The 17,535-nt window shown below is 35.5% G+C and overlaps 1 protein-coding gene across 11 annotated transcripts in view; it reads right to left on the reverse strand.

Moving 5' to 3' along the window:
* The window catches only part of LOC143247371 (myelin regulatory factor-like), a 351,121-nt gene that overhangs the window by 37,215 nt on the left and 296,371 nt on the right, over positions 1-17,535 (reverse strand). For 10 of the 11 annotated variants that reach the window (XM_076495348.1, XM_076495341.1, XM_076495347.1 and 7 more), the window contains 4 exons: positions 8,477-8,685; positions 7,332-7,468; positions 6,519-6,702; positions 1,412-1,607 (listed from right to left, as the gene is read on the reverse strand). In XM_076495348.1, coding sequence (XP_076351463.1) covers positions 1,412-1,607; positions 6,519-6,702; positions 7,332-7,468; positions 8,477-8,685 — 726 coding nt within the window. Of the gene's footprint in view, positions 1-1,411; positions 1,608-6,518; positions 6,703-7,331; positions 7,469-8,476; positions 8,686-8,839; positions 8,960-17,535 lie in introns of those variants that run through there. The other variant, XM_076495351.1, reaches the window with a different exon arrangement.

The raw sequence follows: 17,535 nt of genomic DNA on the forward strand, positions 1-17,535 counted from the left end.
TTTCCGTCATTCGCTCCTTGGTAGCGTAGTTCAAAGTCCAATATGTCTTGGTTGAAAAATGTCTGTGACGCCTTCTCTGAATTGCGAATTGCACACTTTCATCTAACAAATCCCACTCCTTGAGCCTAGATGTCAAAAGCTCGTCATTCGACTTTTTTAGACCAAGAACTCTGATCAAGTCTTTGAGGTCTTTTTGGTTGAAGTAGTATGGGTTTCTCTCACCAGTTGCACCTCTGAAATTGTAATCAGTATCTTCAACGTCTACCTCCTCTTCTGATTTACTGCTCTCTTCTGAGGATGGCTGCTTTCTCTCTGGCAGAGTGGGTACAGAGAGCTCAGGGCAGTGTGGCATTGAAACGATGAATGATGTAAGGGTCCAGATACATGGTAGCAGATGCATTCTTTCCAGCCCGATGTTTTGAAGGATCCATCATGCAGAAGTAACAACTGCTTGAGTGGTCAGGGGGTTCACGCCAAATTCTTGGAATAACGAACTTCATGGTTATCTTTTCCCTCTGTACCATCCTGCAAAAGAGCAAAATAAAATTGTTATTATGAAGAATAAATTTATTTCATCCACAACTAATGTGTAAGAGGTTCATGCAAAATATTTTATATGTGATGTTTTTTCTATACTAATGGAAATTAAAAAAAGATTTTTAAATTTTAAAAGGATTAAAATTTTTATAATATAAAATCTTACTATTCAAGCAAGCAAAAATTGTCCATCTTACCTTCTAGAGTTTTTTTCCAGTGCTCGCAGGTAAAATGAGGTGCCCAGGGTTTGTCTTGATCGCCGACAGGCACGCCAAAATATGTCTTGCAGGCTTCATAAATTTTAGCAGGTGCTGTCGCAGAGTATTTTTTCGCTCTTTACTTGATAAATTGGCCACATACATAGCAGAATGTGTCTGGAAAATGCTTACAGCTTCTTGATGCCATCTCTGATAAAGTCAGATAGGTCTATGTGTTTACTTAGACAGCTGGAACTAAACTGAAGTGGTGAGCCCCTGCATATATATATTACTATGGAAAGTTCTAGAAAATTCTAAAAGGTTCTTGAAAATTCTCGTAAGTACTACAACATTCTACAACATTTTAGAAAATTCTTGAAAATTATTGTAAGTTCGAGAACTTTCTCTATCAGCTACTCAGCACTAAATTTACCTGGAATGTTCTGGAAAATGGGTAAATTTGAAAATTTCATTACCCAGGCCACAAAAGCAAAGCTTGAAGACAAAAATAGGTCTTTTCCATTTACTTTAGGCATAAGCAATTGGGAAATAACACTTTCTGCCCAAGAACAAGAAAAAGTAAAAATTTTGTTACATAGTGTTATCATCGCCTTTACTAAGCCTATTCTGTAAACAAAATTCATGTTTAGAGATTTATTTGAATTACGTGTTCTCACCTTCACTCCATAAAAATGCAAATACAAATTTTCTATCTTCCTGAGACCATCGGGAGTTTTAATAAACTGTGGATCTCCAACTGACTGCACGTGAACAGTTACCTGGAAATGGTTTTTCTTTTGACAAACAAACGAGTCATCTGTATGACTGAAATTAAACCCCTTGTCTGCATCAACCCTATAATTTAACGGTGGCCTAAATAAAAGAAAGTAATTTGTTTGTCATAATAGAAACAAATGACTCTTTGATTAAAAATTAGGAAGTATCAAAACAAAAACAATAAGCGAGCTTATCATTAAGATGTGAATAATTTAAAGCCATAATAATAGTATAGATTACTACACATTCTCATGTGATGTCTGTGAGAAAATTTATATAGATACGCCTTGTTGTAGTAACACGAGAAACAATTATTTTATACTGGAATGTTATGTATGCATTGCGATTGACTTCTCACAGATCTAACAAATGCGAATGTTTAATTATCAGAATATCCCTAGAATCCCCGACTCCATCAACTTGTTTAAGCATTTTTATTATAAACTATGTTTGCACCGAATTGCCTATGTTCATGAAATTATTGGTTGCAATTTTTTTAATAACAAGTGAGTCGCAGGAAACAATATAAACAAAAAATATTGTAAAAATATTTCTGGGCGAGTTATTCTGGATTGTTTGGTTAAAAGATTAATCCATTTATTGACACCAAAAGCGTTTTATTTGTTCGACTATAAATTCTAAATGTTAGCTTGGACAGAATAATTTCACTTGCTTGATATTTCTTCACATTCTACATAACTAAATAACAGTTTGTTTTTTTGTTTTTTGAATTTTCGCGCAAAGCTACACGAGGGCTATTTGCGCTAGCCGTCCCTAATTTAGCAGTGTTAGACAAGAGGGAAGGCAGCTAGTTATCACCACCCACTGCCAACTCTTGGGCTACTCTTTTACCAACGAATAGTGGGATTGACCGTCATATTATAACGCCCCCACGGCTGAAAGGACGAGCATGTTTGGTGCGACGGGGATTCAAACCCGCGACCCTCGGATTACGAGTCGAACGCCTTAACCCACCTGGTCATGCCGGGCCACTAAGTAACACGCTCACTAACTAACAAACTAAATAAGGCTTAATAATAAATTCAACAACCAAAAATCCGTGTGGGCGTTATAATATGTCAAAAGAAGAAGCTGAAGCCTTCAAGCAACAACTACAGAAAATTTTCAAAACACACAGCGACTCAGACATGAACAGTTATTTTTACACAAAGTAAATAATCATGCAACAAATAACACAAAACTATATAAACCACTCTTCACAGTTAACATAAACAATAGAAACACTAGTAACCCAGACGATTACAATAACATAGTGCTAACCAAAAACATCACAGTACAATAATTTAAACAAGCAGTAAAAAATACAAAAACAAATCACCAGATTGTGGCATACAAGTCATCTTCATCAAAAAGGGCACTCCGAAATTACTTGACCGTGTAATAGCAATCTATTATTGGTCGCTTTACTCAAGTTACATCCCAATTTATTGGAAGCAAGCAAATATGCTTATGTTCCTCAGAGAAGGAAAGCCAGCCAATAAACCAAACAATTACCGACCAATCAGCCTGGCCAGCTATGTACGCAAAATTCTTGAACGTATAATCAGTAATAGACTCTGCACATTCTTGGGAGATAACATCAAAATTACCTGAAGAACAAAATGGATTCAGAAAATTTTGACAAACAACTAACCGAAACAACAGTGAACAGCTTTAACAAAACATAATGCACTGTCGCTTTCTTGATATTCAGTAAGCATTTGACACTATATGTCATAATGGTTTCCGGTTCCCCATGAATGAAATGAGACTACCGCGTGGAATTATTCACTGGCTCTCGAACTTTTCGGAAAAATTGAAATAAAGAGTGAACGTTGAGGAAACCTTTCTGGAATTCTTCACTCCAGAAGCTGGCGTCCCTCAAAAAGGGGTGGTTAGCACAATACTCTTCATCATGTATGTGAACAATATACCAATGAAGGATCTTAATCATGGATATTCATCACAGTTCGCTGAAGATGTAGCAGTCTGAGAAAGTGTCCCAACACCAGCAATAGCAGCCACAAATATACAACAAATATAAGCAAATATTGTCAAAAATATCGAATCAAGATAAATACAGCAAAAAAGAAACTACCGATATTTACAAAGTTAACTAAACACAAAAAAGTATAACCAGAGATTTATATGAATGGAACACTCCTTCAGACTGCCACATCCGCAAAATTTCTATGATTAATTTATGATTCGAAACTAACATGAATAAGCTATCTAAATAATATAGAAACTAAAGTCTGGCGAAGAACAAACTATGCTAGGAGTCTAACTGGAAAAAAACATTTGAGCTTCAGCTGACAATATTCTAGGAATATAAAAAACAAACATAAGACCTGTAATCGACTATGAAGCATTGCATGGATTAATGTAAACAAACAACTATTGAAAACCAAACTACAGATAATACAAAATACACTACTCATGACGACATATAAAGTACCCAGATCTACCTCATCAAAGTTCATGCACAAATATTCAAACATGCCAGTAATAGCAGATAGACTTCTACATAGTACAATAAATTACTCTGATAAAAATTGGAGGAAAAACGAACTAGTATGAGAACTTGGCAGGTACTGCTTACATGATGAAGATAGTCTTAAACACCTCTCCCCTGTTAATTTATACACTAGGTTAAAAAAATCAAAAACAAATAAATAAATAAATAATATTAAAAGAAGGGGTCCACCTGCAAACTAGACATAACATTAGTCAGGAACTCATTAATAAACACTGAAAGGGTAATTTATGTAAATGTTGCTCAGTAAATTCCTTCTAGTGAAAGTGCGACTTATTATGGAACTTTAAAGAGAAATAATACACTTGCACCAAATGTATTAGTGAATGGTACATTGCCCTGATAGGAGCCTGAGTAAGTGTGGGTTACTCCGGCCCCCATGTAATATTCATCCATACATTTAACCGTTGTGATATATAAAGTAAAGGAAAGAGAAAGAGGTCAACGCGCACCTGACCCTCCCGGGTATTCAAATACCCAAATGACGAGAGAGAGAGAGAGAGAGAGAGATGGTTATGTCGATAGGCTTAACAAACCACAAAGACTGTTTGAACCTAAATGTCCAGTAACAATATGCTTTCTTGAAAACTCATAAAGATTTCTTGTTCGCAGCGTCATCTTTACCTTGGTGGTTTTTGTTTGTTTTAATATACACTTTGAAAATATACTTGTTCACTTCAGAAGACGATCCAAGGAGCAGTTGATAAAATAAAACCTTTCCTGCTTAGTAGTTACTCTACAACTACCAGGTCGTAACTGTTCTACTCTTAAGATGTGCAAAATATTATGTTTAGAATGTGACAGCAGCAGGTAAATTCGTATGTACACTTTGTTGAAATATCAACCGCAAAAAAATATGAAAAAAACATTTTATACATTTCAAGAGTTCTGTTCACCATCACAGATTATTTACTGTAAATCAAGGCCTCTCTTTCCCTTGTTTAAAAAAAAGGATCAAATTTCACGATTTTAACTCAACAAAAAAAGCAACCATATTTAACTAGAAAAAAGTTTAGTAGGACGTAAATTGACAATATAAAATAATAGGCTTAGAAATGACGACGAAACACGTTATATTATTTTTCACACACCACAACAGCTACTTATTACGTTGTATAAAATAAAGAAAATGAACGATTTTACTGAAAGTACATATGTATATAATTTGCCACGAAAATGGTTCAGTTATGTAACATAGCAACTGAGACAATTAAGTCATCACACATATCATAAAACGTGTTTATACCGGTTGAAACTGTGTAGGATAATTGATATTTTGAAAATAATGTCACTAGAAAAGATTGCAATAAGGTAAAGACATATATATATATATACAATAAAGTAAAGACATATATATATATATAAAGTAAAAGACATATATATATATACACAATAAGGTAAAGATATATATATATATATATATACAATTCAAATAAATCTGTAAAACAAGATTTTTATCTCATACACCAACAATACAAGTAGATGATAAATTGTCGTTAATAGACAATATAACAATTAATGAAAGTAAAAGACGAAAACGTAGTTTTTTATTTTTTACTACTTAGGAAGGTATAGAGACCTTGAAAACAAGTAAAGTAACGACAAAATAAACACGAAATACGGTGAAATTAACTAGACATGTGATCTCACACTGGTTACATTAAGAATACAAATTTTATGTCTGTCATTAACTGGAACACAACGCAACATGATAGATTGGGTTGATGAAGAGCTCTCATTTAATTGCTTCGCTAAGTTGGAGGTTTGGAATATTAACAGTAGCTACAACTAATCAGTTTATTTATTTCGTACTTTTTTTTTTAACTTCGCGCATCCCGGTCGCGCCAAACATGCTCGCTCTCCCAGCCGTGAGGGCGTTATAATGTGACGGTCAATCCCACTATTCATTGGTAAAAGAGTAGCCCAAAAGTTGGCGGTGATGACTAGCTGCCTTCCCTCTAGTCTTACACTGCTAAATTAGGGACGGCTAGCACAGATAGCCCTCGAGTAGCTTTGTGCGAAATTCAACAAAACAAACAAACAAATTTTTTAACTTTGCGCAAAGATACACGAAGGCTATCTGCGTTAGCTTCTCTAATTTAGCAGTGAAAGACTAGAGGGAAGGCAGCTAGTCATTACTACTCACCGCCAACTTTTGGGGTACTCTTTTACCAACGAACAGGGAAACTGTCTGTCACATTATAAAGATCCCACGGCTGACAGAGCTGGCATGTTTGGTGGGACGGGGATTCGAACTCGCGACCCTCAGATTACGAGCCGATAGCTCTAGCCTCCTGGCCATGTGGGACCTACTTCGCTGGTGTTTGTGTTCTATGAATGATAAAACTGAATACATCTAAGTAAAAAAATAATGTGCACAACAATATATAGAAGTAACATTTTCACATTAACAGAATTGTAAAGTGATGAAGTACTCGTTATAGGATTTAAATTTTTATTCTTTAACTTACAATTCTTTGAGGGAAGCGTCACAAAGCACGTGCCATGTATTTTGTTGAAAAGGTTGAAATTTTATACACTGGTAGGCCGTATCTATTAACATTCCTCCCGTTTCGGAATTACTGAAGTCAATGGAATATTCATCCTCAGGTTGAGGAAGGACATTAATAGTTGCAGGACCAGGAGACACACCATCTGGTAAAAATAGAACACTTTAAGTTCTTCATTTCTATAAAAGAAACAGAACGTTTGGGCAAGTCAAAGAAAAATAAATGAAATTGAAAATGTATTTATATCGTTTATTAATATATAACACAAAACTTTCAGATAAACTTGACAGGAAACAAAAAATTCACAATCGGGTTGAAATGTTTTATTAACTTTTTTGTTATAAGAACGTAATTTTATTAAATGTTTGTGCATTTGTATTTTACCATTCGCGTACAAACGTTATCGCCTACTTTATCTGTGAATCACTTTCATTTTAGGCAGAACTTTTTATCCTGAAGTGGAATTTAGGGTTAAGAGCAATCTTCGGGAAGGTTATCATTTTGCGCCACCTAGTGCGATACGAGAATTAAAATAACAGGGAATGAAACAGATAATTGAAATTCCTGTCAAGACAAATTAATATCTTTACATATTTGTTTACTGGAAATTCAACTACTGGGAAACAATTTGAAAATTCCAGCACATGCACTTATTTAATACAAAAATGTGAGACGTGCCGTAACGTACAGTAAGCAATTAAAAAAGAAAGCTATTCGATACGAGGCTCGACTCAAAAGTTCTATTGAGTTTATTCTTAGCTCCCTCACACTTACTAGGTTCCTGCTTTATGGAAACCATGCCCTTAAGTAAACTGTTGCCGAATGAAGTTTTAGCTGAGTCAGAGAATTTCCGCTTCTTTCTGGGGTTACTTTCATCAGACCCACTTATATTTTCACACAGTATTTCGTCACTGAAATATATCAACACAGGAAATTATTAATAATACGATTGAAAAGAACAACACCGAAGTTCAAAAGAACACATACTGCGTACAGGTTATAACATATATTCAATGGCACATCTGTAATCTACCAAGTAATTAATTCGTCCACATTTCTCAGTTAATGCGGATGTGTATTTATCTTTTTCGAGTGAGTTCTTACGACAGTATATTGTCACACAAGATATAAGAGCTAGAGAGTATAAACTGTTTACAAGTTCATTTAACTCCTCCTCACGGTATATTTTGGCAACATAGTAACCATGATAGCAGGAGTTTTGAATATGTCAGAGCTTTTGGACTTTTGAGAAATTCTGAACGTTTCCAAAATGGCCTTTGTCATTTATATAATGTCTTTTATATTTAAATAGACACCTTAAACTCCCCTTTTACAGAGTAACAGCTTGAAAATGATAAGTAAGGCCTAGCTTGAAAACTTTAGCAGAGACTTTTGACCATAAAATTTCCATTGGTAATATATTTAGATATCACTGAAACACTAATTGTCAAATAAGATACGGATGTCAAATATTTGTTGTTGTCTTTTAACATTCGATGAATAATCATTTAATTTATCTGTATTACTTTCACGACATTCTTAAAGTTGGATACAAGTTAAGTATTAGTATTGATTTCATGATTACGAGATTTTCGGTTACAATTTTTTGCGAAAACAAAAATTAAAGATCTACTAGTAAGTAGCGGTTTACAATAGCAAAAATAACAAGTGTGTAATTAATGTTACTTGATAATTTAAATAATCATTAATAATAATTTTACAATAATCTGTTGCTATTTTGTTTTTCATTTTATGTTATCAGTTTACTTACGAAAAACAGTGATTGATGTCTTAAACTAGCTGCAGAATTTGATAATTTTGATAAACACTGGTCTTTTTTACGATAAATATATCCTGCTACAATACTAAAATCTCTAAACTCGAATATATATAGTGGTTCGTGTTGATGGATAGCCTACCTGTCGTATAGGTTTGGTATTTGATTACTAGGTGGCACTATCGACAACGGCTGATGAGATGAAATACCAAGACTTGCCACCAGAGCGTTGGTGATCGTTGGTGGCAGCTCCGATGTCATGTGACTGCTTGATGCTGTAACTTGAATGGGAAGGTGAGGTACTCGATTCCCAGTAGGGGTAGGTATAGATATTTGTCCTGGTTGTTGGGGCTGAAAGCCAGATTAGAGTTATGATTAATAATAATGATTAAAATATACAACTGCACAAGTTAATAAAAATATCGTAATTTCATTCTTTCAGGATTTACCAACTATTGTTTAAGTAGTTTTCGCAAAATATTTATTTATATCCTTATTAGTGTACCACGTTGTGTTTAACTTCATATCCTCATCAAGGTCATAGTTAATACATTCCAGTTCGCTGTAGGCGTCATTAATTCTCCTAATGAGCCAACTGTAAATTCACGAATTGAAATATGACAAATCTGGATTAGATTATTTTGCTGAACCGTGCATATACATCGCACTGTGCAGCTTTGCGCTAAACAGTGCAAATAGGTTTCTTGATGGCGTAGAGTCAAAGCTACGTATGCTGCAGTTTAAAATACCTTTTAATTCTGTTAATTTATCTTACTAAATCGCAAGAACTGTCAAGTGCTTGTTTTGAATTTCGCGCAGAGCTACACGAGGGCTATCTGTACTAAATGTCCCTGATTTAGCAGTGAAAGACAAGAAGAAAAGCATCCACCGCCAACTCTTGGGCTACTTTTTTCAACGAACAGTGGGATTGACTGTAACATTATAACGTCCACACGGTTAAAAGAACGAGCATCTTTTAGAGGGACAGGGATTCGAAACCGAAACTCTCAGACTGCGAATCGGATACCCTAACCACGTGGCTATGTTGGACCATAACTGTTAATTAATTAACTAAATTAATTATGAAAGTTAACTTATCTCGAATTTCATACTTCCGTAATTTCTGTCTACTAATTTTTGGCAGCTACGATTAAACTTTTTTGTTCGATATCGTCATAACTTCGCAGAAGGCTACACATGGATCATCTGCGCATATTCATCTCAAATTTTAAACCGATAGACAAGAGGGAAGGCATCGAATCAACAAAACCCATCGCCATCTTTTCGGTTACTCTTGTTTGGTGAAATACCAGAGTCAGTCACTTTTGTAACGTACACAGAACACCTAGGTGTGGAATACGTTTTTGCGGCAACTGGCCATAAGCCCTAAAACAGTAGATTCAAGTGGCCCGGCATGGCCAGGTGGCTTGGGCAATCGACTCGTAATATGAGGGCCACAGGTTCAAACCGCCTTCACCAAACATGCTCGCCCTTTCAGTCGTGGGGACGTTATAAAGTGACGATCAATCACATTATTCGTTGATAAAAGAGTAGTCCAAGAGTTGGTGGTGAGTTATGATGACTAGTTGCCCTTCCTTTAGTTTTATACTGTTATATTAGGGACAGCTAGCGCAGGTAGCTCTTCTGTAGCTTTACGCGAAATTCAAAATAAACAAACAAACACGAGTTTCAAAGTCGGGGCATGCTAACTGTTGCGCCACGCCACGCCTACAACCAAAACGAGCGACGCGCTGGTAACATTAACTGTATACATAACGGTTACTTACGTTTACAACGGTACGAGACGAATGATCTGACAAAACGACCTCATTCCTAAATGTTTCTGTTTATATTATATTAAGTAGTGTTTTCCTCACAAAGTCAAATGTTGATCTTTTAAAAATAATCATTAAACGGTATTTACTTGATTTGAAAATGGAAAATACCAGTTAACGTCCCTGACGTGGGTCCTAGGAAGGACAGAAATGACAAAATCAACGATTCTTTCAATTTTCCTAAAAAGTGTCGTTAGGTTGTTACAAATTATGGGAACCCAGGCCAATGGGTGTGGGAAGTTTCTAGGTTACGGTACGATATCGATCTTGGTGTTCTATTCTGATTTTTTAAGACGTGAAAAATGGGGCAATGTGAAACAAAATCGGGACACGGTCCCGTGTGCCAGTGCATTTCGCTCATTCTTATATATTTAAGGTAGTGGTTCTTAACCTGGGGGTCGTTTGAAGTTTCTCAGGGGGTCATGGAAAATTTAAGAATTATTGGGGAAATCACGGAGCAGTTTGTAGTTTTTGTGGTAAGTGCCTGTAACTGCCCACCAATGAGAAACACGCTGAAGTGCGGCAGTTGAACCGCGTCGAGATGCTTGTTGCGCAACCACCTGTCTAATTTTGAGTAAAATTTTTCATACATTACAACGTTTTGAACTGCCTATTTTTTTTAACTATATAATATCAATACATTGAACTTAAAGTTTAAATATCAAAGTTTCCATTGTATTTAGTATATTTTCTCATTATATATACAGGATGGCCCGTAAGTCCCTACCCATCCATATGTTATTATATTAATTCAATTACGCATGTATTATAAATTTGTTTCTTTTTTTTTCAGAGAAATATGGCCGATGTAAGCCAATTTACACTTGAAGAGCGTATTGTGACAGTTAGGTGGGTACATGAGCGCAAGAATACTGGTGACACCACACACATACACTGGATACATAAGATATATGGATGGGTAGGGACTTACGGGCCACCCTGCATATATATCATATCAACCCTCACACTAGGTGAATAAGTAGGTTTTGTATGTTCAGTAATTTCATGGATTTTACATTTGTTTAGCACTTGTAGCATTTCTCAAGGTCATTTATTTGTAACATTTTCAATAAATTAGGATGTTTATATAGTTTTGTTTTATTCCACCTTTACGCAAAGTTCACCATTACAAAAATTATTATAAGGGCCACGGTAATACCCTGGAGAGTCTCAGGGGGTAAGACGATGAAAAAGATTAAGAACCACTGATTTAGGGTAACGTTGTCCGACGTATCATTAGATTTTAAATTATATACATTTAATTTATACTTCTGAAAGTTTTCATAACGCTGCGGTGTTGAAATTGTATTGAAAATGAATTTTTAACCAGAACGATATCTTACGATTTTGAGGGTCAAATTACCGTGGAATTCGTGCAGAACAGTTCCTACCTATATATATTTGAACTACTGACCAGATTGCTAGCAGCAAACACCGTCGCAAGAGCTTTGTCCAGCTCTCTGAATGAAATAATAGGAGTGACTGTCAATGCTTTTAGGCGCCCACAACTGAAAGAGAGGACTGTGTTCAGCAGCATTACATCTCAAACCTCGGACTTTAGCATCCATTACCCGACACGCTAAACTCCCAGCTATGAAACCAAATAGCAGCAACACTATATTTTGGGCACACTGAGATATAACAGCCTTACTTAACAAACTTGCATAATATTTACTCAAAATGATAAAAATATCTGTGCCTAAAGTTCTCCCATTTTCCTTAAAAGACGTCAGTGATTACATTATACATATTTAATGACAGAAGTGCATAGTTGTGTGTTTTTTCTTCTAATATTATTCAAGTTTGTCGTCTCCAAACTCAAAGAAGGTGAACTCTTGAAAAATACGTTGACCTTCAACGTTGTAAACATTCTATACATAAAGTACTTTGTAAGCGGCCCGGCATGGCCAGGTGGGTTAAGGCGTGCGACTCGTAATCCCCGTCGCACCAAACATGCTCGTCCTTTCAGCCGTGGGGGCGTTATAATGTGACGGTCAATCCCACTATTCGTTGGTTAAAGAGTAGCCCAAGAGTTGGCAGTGGGTGGTGATGACTAGCTGTCTTCCCTCTAGTCTTACACTGCTAAATTAGGGACAGCTAGCGCAGATAGCCCTCGAGTAGCTTTGCGCGAAATTCAAAAACAAACAAACTTTGTAAGCTGTTTTTTTATTTGTTGAATTCACGCGAAAACTACTCGAGGGAATATGGCTACCTGCCATCAGTCTTTCTGCCGACACTAATTTTGAACTGATTAGAGAATGTAATACTAGTCAACACCACCCAGTATGAAATCTTGGACTACTCTACTTGAACAGTGGGTACTACCTTATTATTATATATCAAACCTTGCTCACTAATGTTTGTGATGTTCTGTTTCCCGTTTGTTAGTCATTTCTATTAACTGTTGACAGCGATCATAAAATATAAACATTGGTATTTAAACGTACGATAGTTGCGTGTGTATACTGTTTTCCACATAATGACGCCACTGTATTCAGGATTTGAAATATTGTCACTTTCACATTCTAGAGAATTAAATTAGAAGGTACGTTACATTTAACCTTGTTATAATCTGTGCAAAGAAGGGAAGGTGTAAAATATACACAGCAGTTATTTGACAAATAAGTTAGATAATCTATATGTAAGCGAGGCAAACAAAAGAAGAACGTAACCTGTAATGAAAACGTTAGGCCTAATCTTTTCTGAGATCAGTCACATAGCACTGAACTAAATCAGTTTCGTAGAATTCTACGTTTATCAGTAAAAAGCAGGCAAATAAAAAAAAAATCAGGTCTCTTGAAGGTTGTGTGTATCGTGTTTGTAATGTCCTTCATTCATGACGGATAAACCATTACCCTATTAATTTTTTTTAACAGTAAAAGTTTGGTTATCAGTTCGTTTTTCTTCATATTGTTCTTAAATATTTCGTTTTTGTTGTTTTTTTAGTCACGACTGATTTAGCTCAGTTTAGGAGAATTTCATCTCCTCGTTAGTAGTTTTGAAATGTGGTAAATCCACAGAGCTTCAGTTATTTCTCTGCAAACAAACGCAAGATTCTGACGATAAGGAAAAAAATTAAAACTTGCCATTTAGGCAGTATGTCCGAAAAAAACAAGCGGGAATAAAATAACATCAACAGTAACGTGAATTTACCTTTAGTGTAAATACAGAACATCCACTGTCTGTGTAGTTACGTGTAAATACGGAATATCCACAGTCTGTGTAGTTACGTGTAAATACAGAACGTCCACTGTCTGTGTAGTTAAGTGTAAATACAGAACGTCCACTGTGTGTGTAGTTACGTAATTTTAACAACATATTTGATATCCGATATTTGGCAGACCACCAAGATAATTACAAATTGTTAATTTAAAATGGGGAACAAGGATCTTCAACAGAGAACAGAAACACGCTGAATCAAAATGCGTTATATTTTCAAATCTACAGCTAAGGACCCTAAATATATACACAAACTGGGCTGGAAGTACTTTTACATTATTTTCACAAGCTACAAATCCCTGTTTTCACTGCACTAAAATTGATAAGTTTTTTATGTTTTTTGTATCCATTTGTGGAGAATAAACTTTAAGCTTCAAAGGTGGATATGCATTCAGTTGAATGTTACGTGTTTTTCAAGAGTTTACTGCACTGTTTTTTGTTTTGTTTTTTCTCTACCCAACCAGTATTTACTGAGCCAGGTGGTTTTGCGCCGGAGGTTTCGTGTAAACACACGTTTAACAAGCGAAGTACGAAAATCAGTAGAATAAATCACCACTGACAAGAGTAGATAAATCTACTATGGAAATGGTTTACTAGTTAAAAAAAAACCAAAACAACTCACCGAAATAGTAGCAGAAAATTACGCGGATACAAATAACAACAATTAACTCGAGAAATGATGAATCCTCAACATGACAGTTTCCAATTAATGCACCATATGTTGCACAAATTATTTTCCAATTAATGCGAGTTAGTAAAACCACATTTTGTCAGTGATGGAAAGTGAAGGACTTAGAGTAAATTTTCAAGGCGAAAAAACGAAGGTATTAATTTTAAAAAGTACCTTATGACATACTCAATACTGCTTTAATTACTACTGTCCAGGTTGTAATGAAACATTCATAGCCGTTTTTTTTTTCTGTATTGGCTTGTAAAACTATAATCATTAATAGCAAGACTGAAGTAATTGTTATAAAACATTGTTTACACTAATAAAACGAAGCGTTTCTTACCAGTATAAAACAAAGAATTTGCAATTAGTATAACGGTTTTACCCCACTGCCAAATTTTCAGCATAGGATACACATATCCTTGCTATTCTGAGAAGGAATAACTGCTTCCTTCTCACAAAGTCTGAATGTTTGGTACCTCGACCTCCCAATCAATGAAGGGCGGCGTTTGTTTTGTTTTACCTTCCTGGTCTCGACGTCATAACCTCTACAATCATATTAACTGTCTTCCATTGTTTAGTTTTTTCGTTAATTCTGTGTAAAAAACAAGTGTGTGTATGTATACATGTATAAACAAATATTTGTAATTTGTGCAATTTTAATGATGTTTTCATACAAACCTTCCCCGAGCGGGGAGAAGGGGGATACTAATATCCCTGAACATCCCAGTTTGAGTAAGTTTCTTTTCTTTCAAAACTAAATCTCAGTCACGAATATTTCTTTCTTTTCTAGTATAACAGTGCATGGCTTCTACACTTCTCCGATGCTTGAATGGCGTCGAAGAACTTATGTTAATAGCGAAGAAAAAACTTAGAAAATTTTAGAGAGTGGCTTACTTTTAATTAAGCACAAAGCTATACAATGAGCTATTTGTGCTCTCTTCATCACGGGTATCGAAACCCGGATTCCAGTGTTGTAAGCTCACAGACATACAGCTGTGCCTCAAGATGGAAATCTTGACTTTCAAGAATCAATTTCAAAATAACAACAACCTTCGCAGGAGTTTGTTTAGCAGCTATGCATAGATTTTAGCGCAGTATACAAGGCTGTTGTTGCTGTAGGCTTCGGCGCTTGAATGACTTTAAAGAGAAACTTGGCCAACGGTAACGAAAAACAAAAATTAATAAAATCTCTCCTTTTCTTTCAAGAATCAACACAAAAATATTCCTATAACCTGCACATGGATTTATTAGAGGGTTTTCCAAGGTTTGAATAAAATATTCATACCCGTTGTTGTTTTTTTCTGCGAGGTTTTGAAACAATAATCATAATTTAAATAATAAATGAACACTTTTTGGATTTTGTCTAACAACAATAAAAACAACTTTTTTTTTTAATATTATCAATATTTTAGTGGCCTTATCCATTAAGACAGAAGGTCTTGAGTGTTGTTTCAAGTACAAATATGCTTTATAAGATGGTTGTTTTTTGCCAGTTTGTTCTATTAGAACTTTTGTGAAATTCCTGGGCGAACCCTATCATGAATGAATTCTTCAAAAAATACCAGGCGCTGTAAAAACGTGTTGCTATTACTTCTGTTGTAACTTATATTCTTATAGCAACTAACATTATTTTTTCTAACATTAGACTATTTGCGATCAATAAGACATCTTTTCTAATCATTCGCCAACAATCTGGCAACAACAATAACTGTTTAATTTGAACCCTCAACAAGTCTCATAGTTGAAGCTTTCTGGATCCGTCACTGCTTTATATTCTTTACCTCTGAAGGAACTTAAAGACCTGTACTGATAATGTGTTCAGACCATTTACTTTTCAATAAAATAAATGTTTAAAACTTTAGTGTATTCCAAGGCTAAATTAAAATCACGAAATGTTGTTTATTACTTTATCCGTTTACTCTAATTAGTGTACTATCCTCGAAACAAATATATTTATTTAGCCCGAGAACTAAAAATTTCATAAAGTAGAGGACTGAAGACTCCATAAATCACAAAACTAAAGTCTTCATAAGATAGAGAACTAAAGACTCCATCAGGCACATGACTGAGGTCTATATAAGGCACGTTACTTAGCACTTTATTCTGTAGTTGATGATTGGTTCCCAAAGTTTTGGAAAGTGTTGTAGAAGGAATCAATCATGTGGAGGACAATGATCATGTTGTCTTTGATTCAGTATCATATGTGTATTGACCAGAAGTGTTATGAGCTGAATATAATACGCAATACCTTATTGAAGCCATGTGTTATCTTTGAAGAAGTGTTATCTTTGTTTTTTTGTTTTGTTTTTGAATTTCGCACAAAGCTACTCGAGGGCTATCTGTGATAGCCGTCCCTAATTTAGCAATGTAAGACTAGAGGGAAGGCAGCTAGTCATCACCACCCACCGCCAACTCTTGGGCTACTCTTTTGCCAACGAATAGTGGGATTGATATAACGCCCCCACGGCTGAAAGGGCGAGTATGTTTGGTGCGAAGGGGATGCGAACCCGCGACCCTCAGATTACGAGTCGCACGCCTTAACATGCTTGGCCATGCCGGGCCGAAGTGTTATCAGCTGAATATAATACACGATAACGTACTGAAGCCATGTGTGCTGACAAGACGTGTTATGAGCTGAATATAATACACAATAACGTACTGAAGCCATGTGTGCTGACCAGAAGTGTTATGAGCTGAATATAATACACGATGACGTATTGAAGCCATGTGTGCTGACCAGAAGTGTTATGAGCTGAATATAATACACAATAACGTACTGAAGCCATGTGTGCTGACCAGAAGTGTTATGAGCTGAATATAATACACGATGACGTATTGAAGCCATGTGTGCTGACCAGAAGTGTTATGAGCTGAATATAATACACAATGACGTACTGAAGCCATGTGTGCTGACCAGAAGTGTTATCAGCTGAATATAACACACAATAACGTACTGAAGCTACGTGTTATATACATTGCATAGAAATTTATTTTATTCTGGCCTACATACATAAACACCTTTTTATTTCTGTCACGAGTTCCTTGACTCGGGTTTCGGAAAATGTAAGGAAAATTAAAATTCAATATCGCATAGATAGTTAATAATCGCCAATAATTTGTTTTTGTTCGACCTCCTTGTATGTTACCTGAGTAGATATTTCCATGATAAACTAGCTAGCAAAAATGACACAAAGAAATACGAGAAAATGTACCACTTTAGGCTGAAAACAACAACAAACTATAAAAAGAATCATTACGGAAACGTAAAATAAAATAAAAAAACATGTGGTCTGCGCACGACAACTTTGTACCGTGATGTGTTATTACATAATATATATCGATTTTCAAATCCCACAAAGCTGTTCTAAAATATTTTGATAACACCAAATTACATGTGCGTGCCGAGTGCTTGAGAAAAACAAATTTCTAAGCGTTAGGCTGGAGGCCTTGTTATGACTAGTTCACGCGAATATG

Source organism: Tachypleus tridentatus, chromosome 3 (genome assembly GCF_004210375.1).
Source record: "Tachypleus tridentatus isolate NWPU-2018 chromosome 3, ASM421037v1, whole genome shotgun sequence".
Classification (NCBI taxonomy): Eukaryota; Metazoa; Arthropoda; class Merostomata; order Xiphosura; family Limulidae; genus Tachypleus; species Tachypleus tridentatus.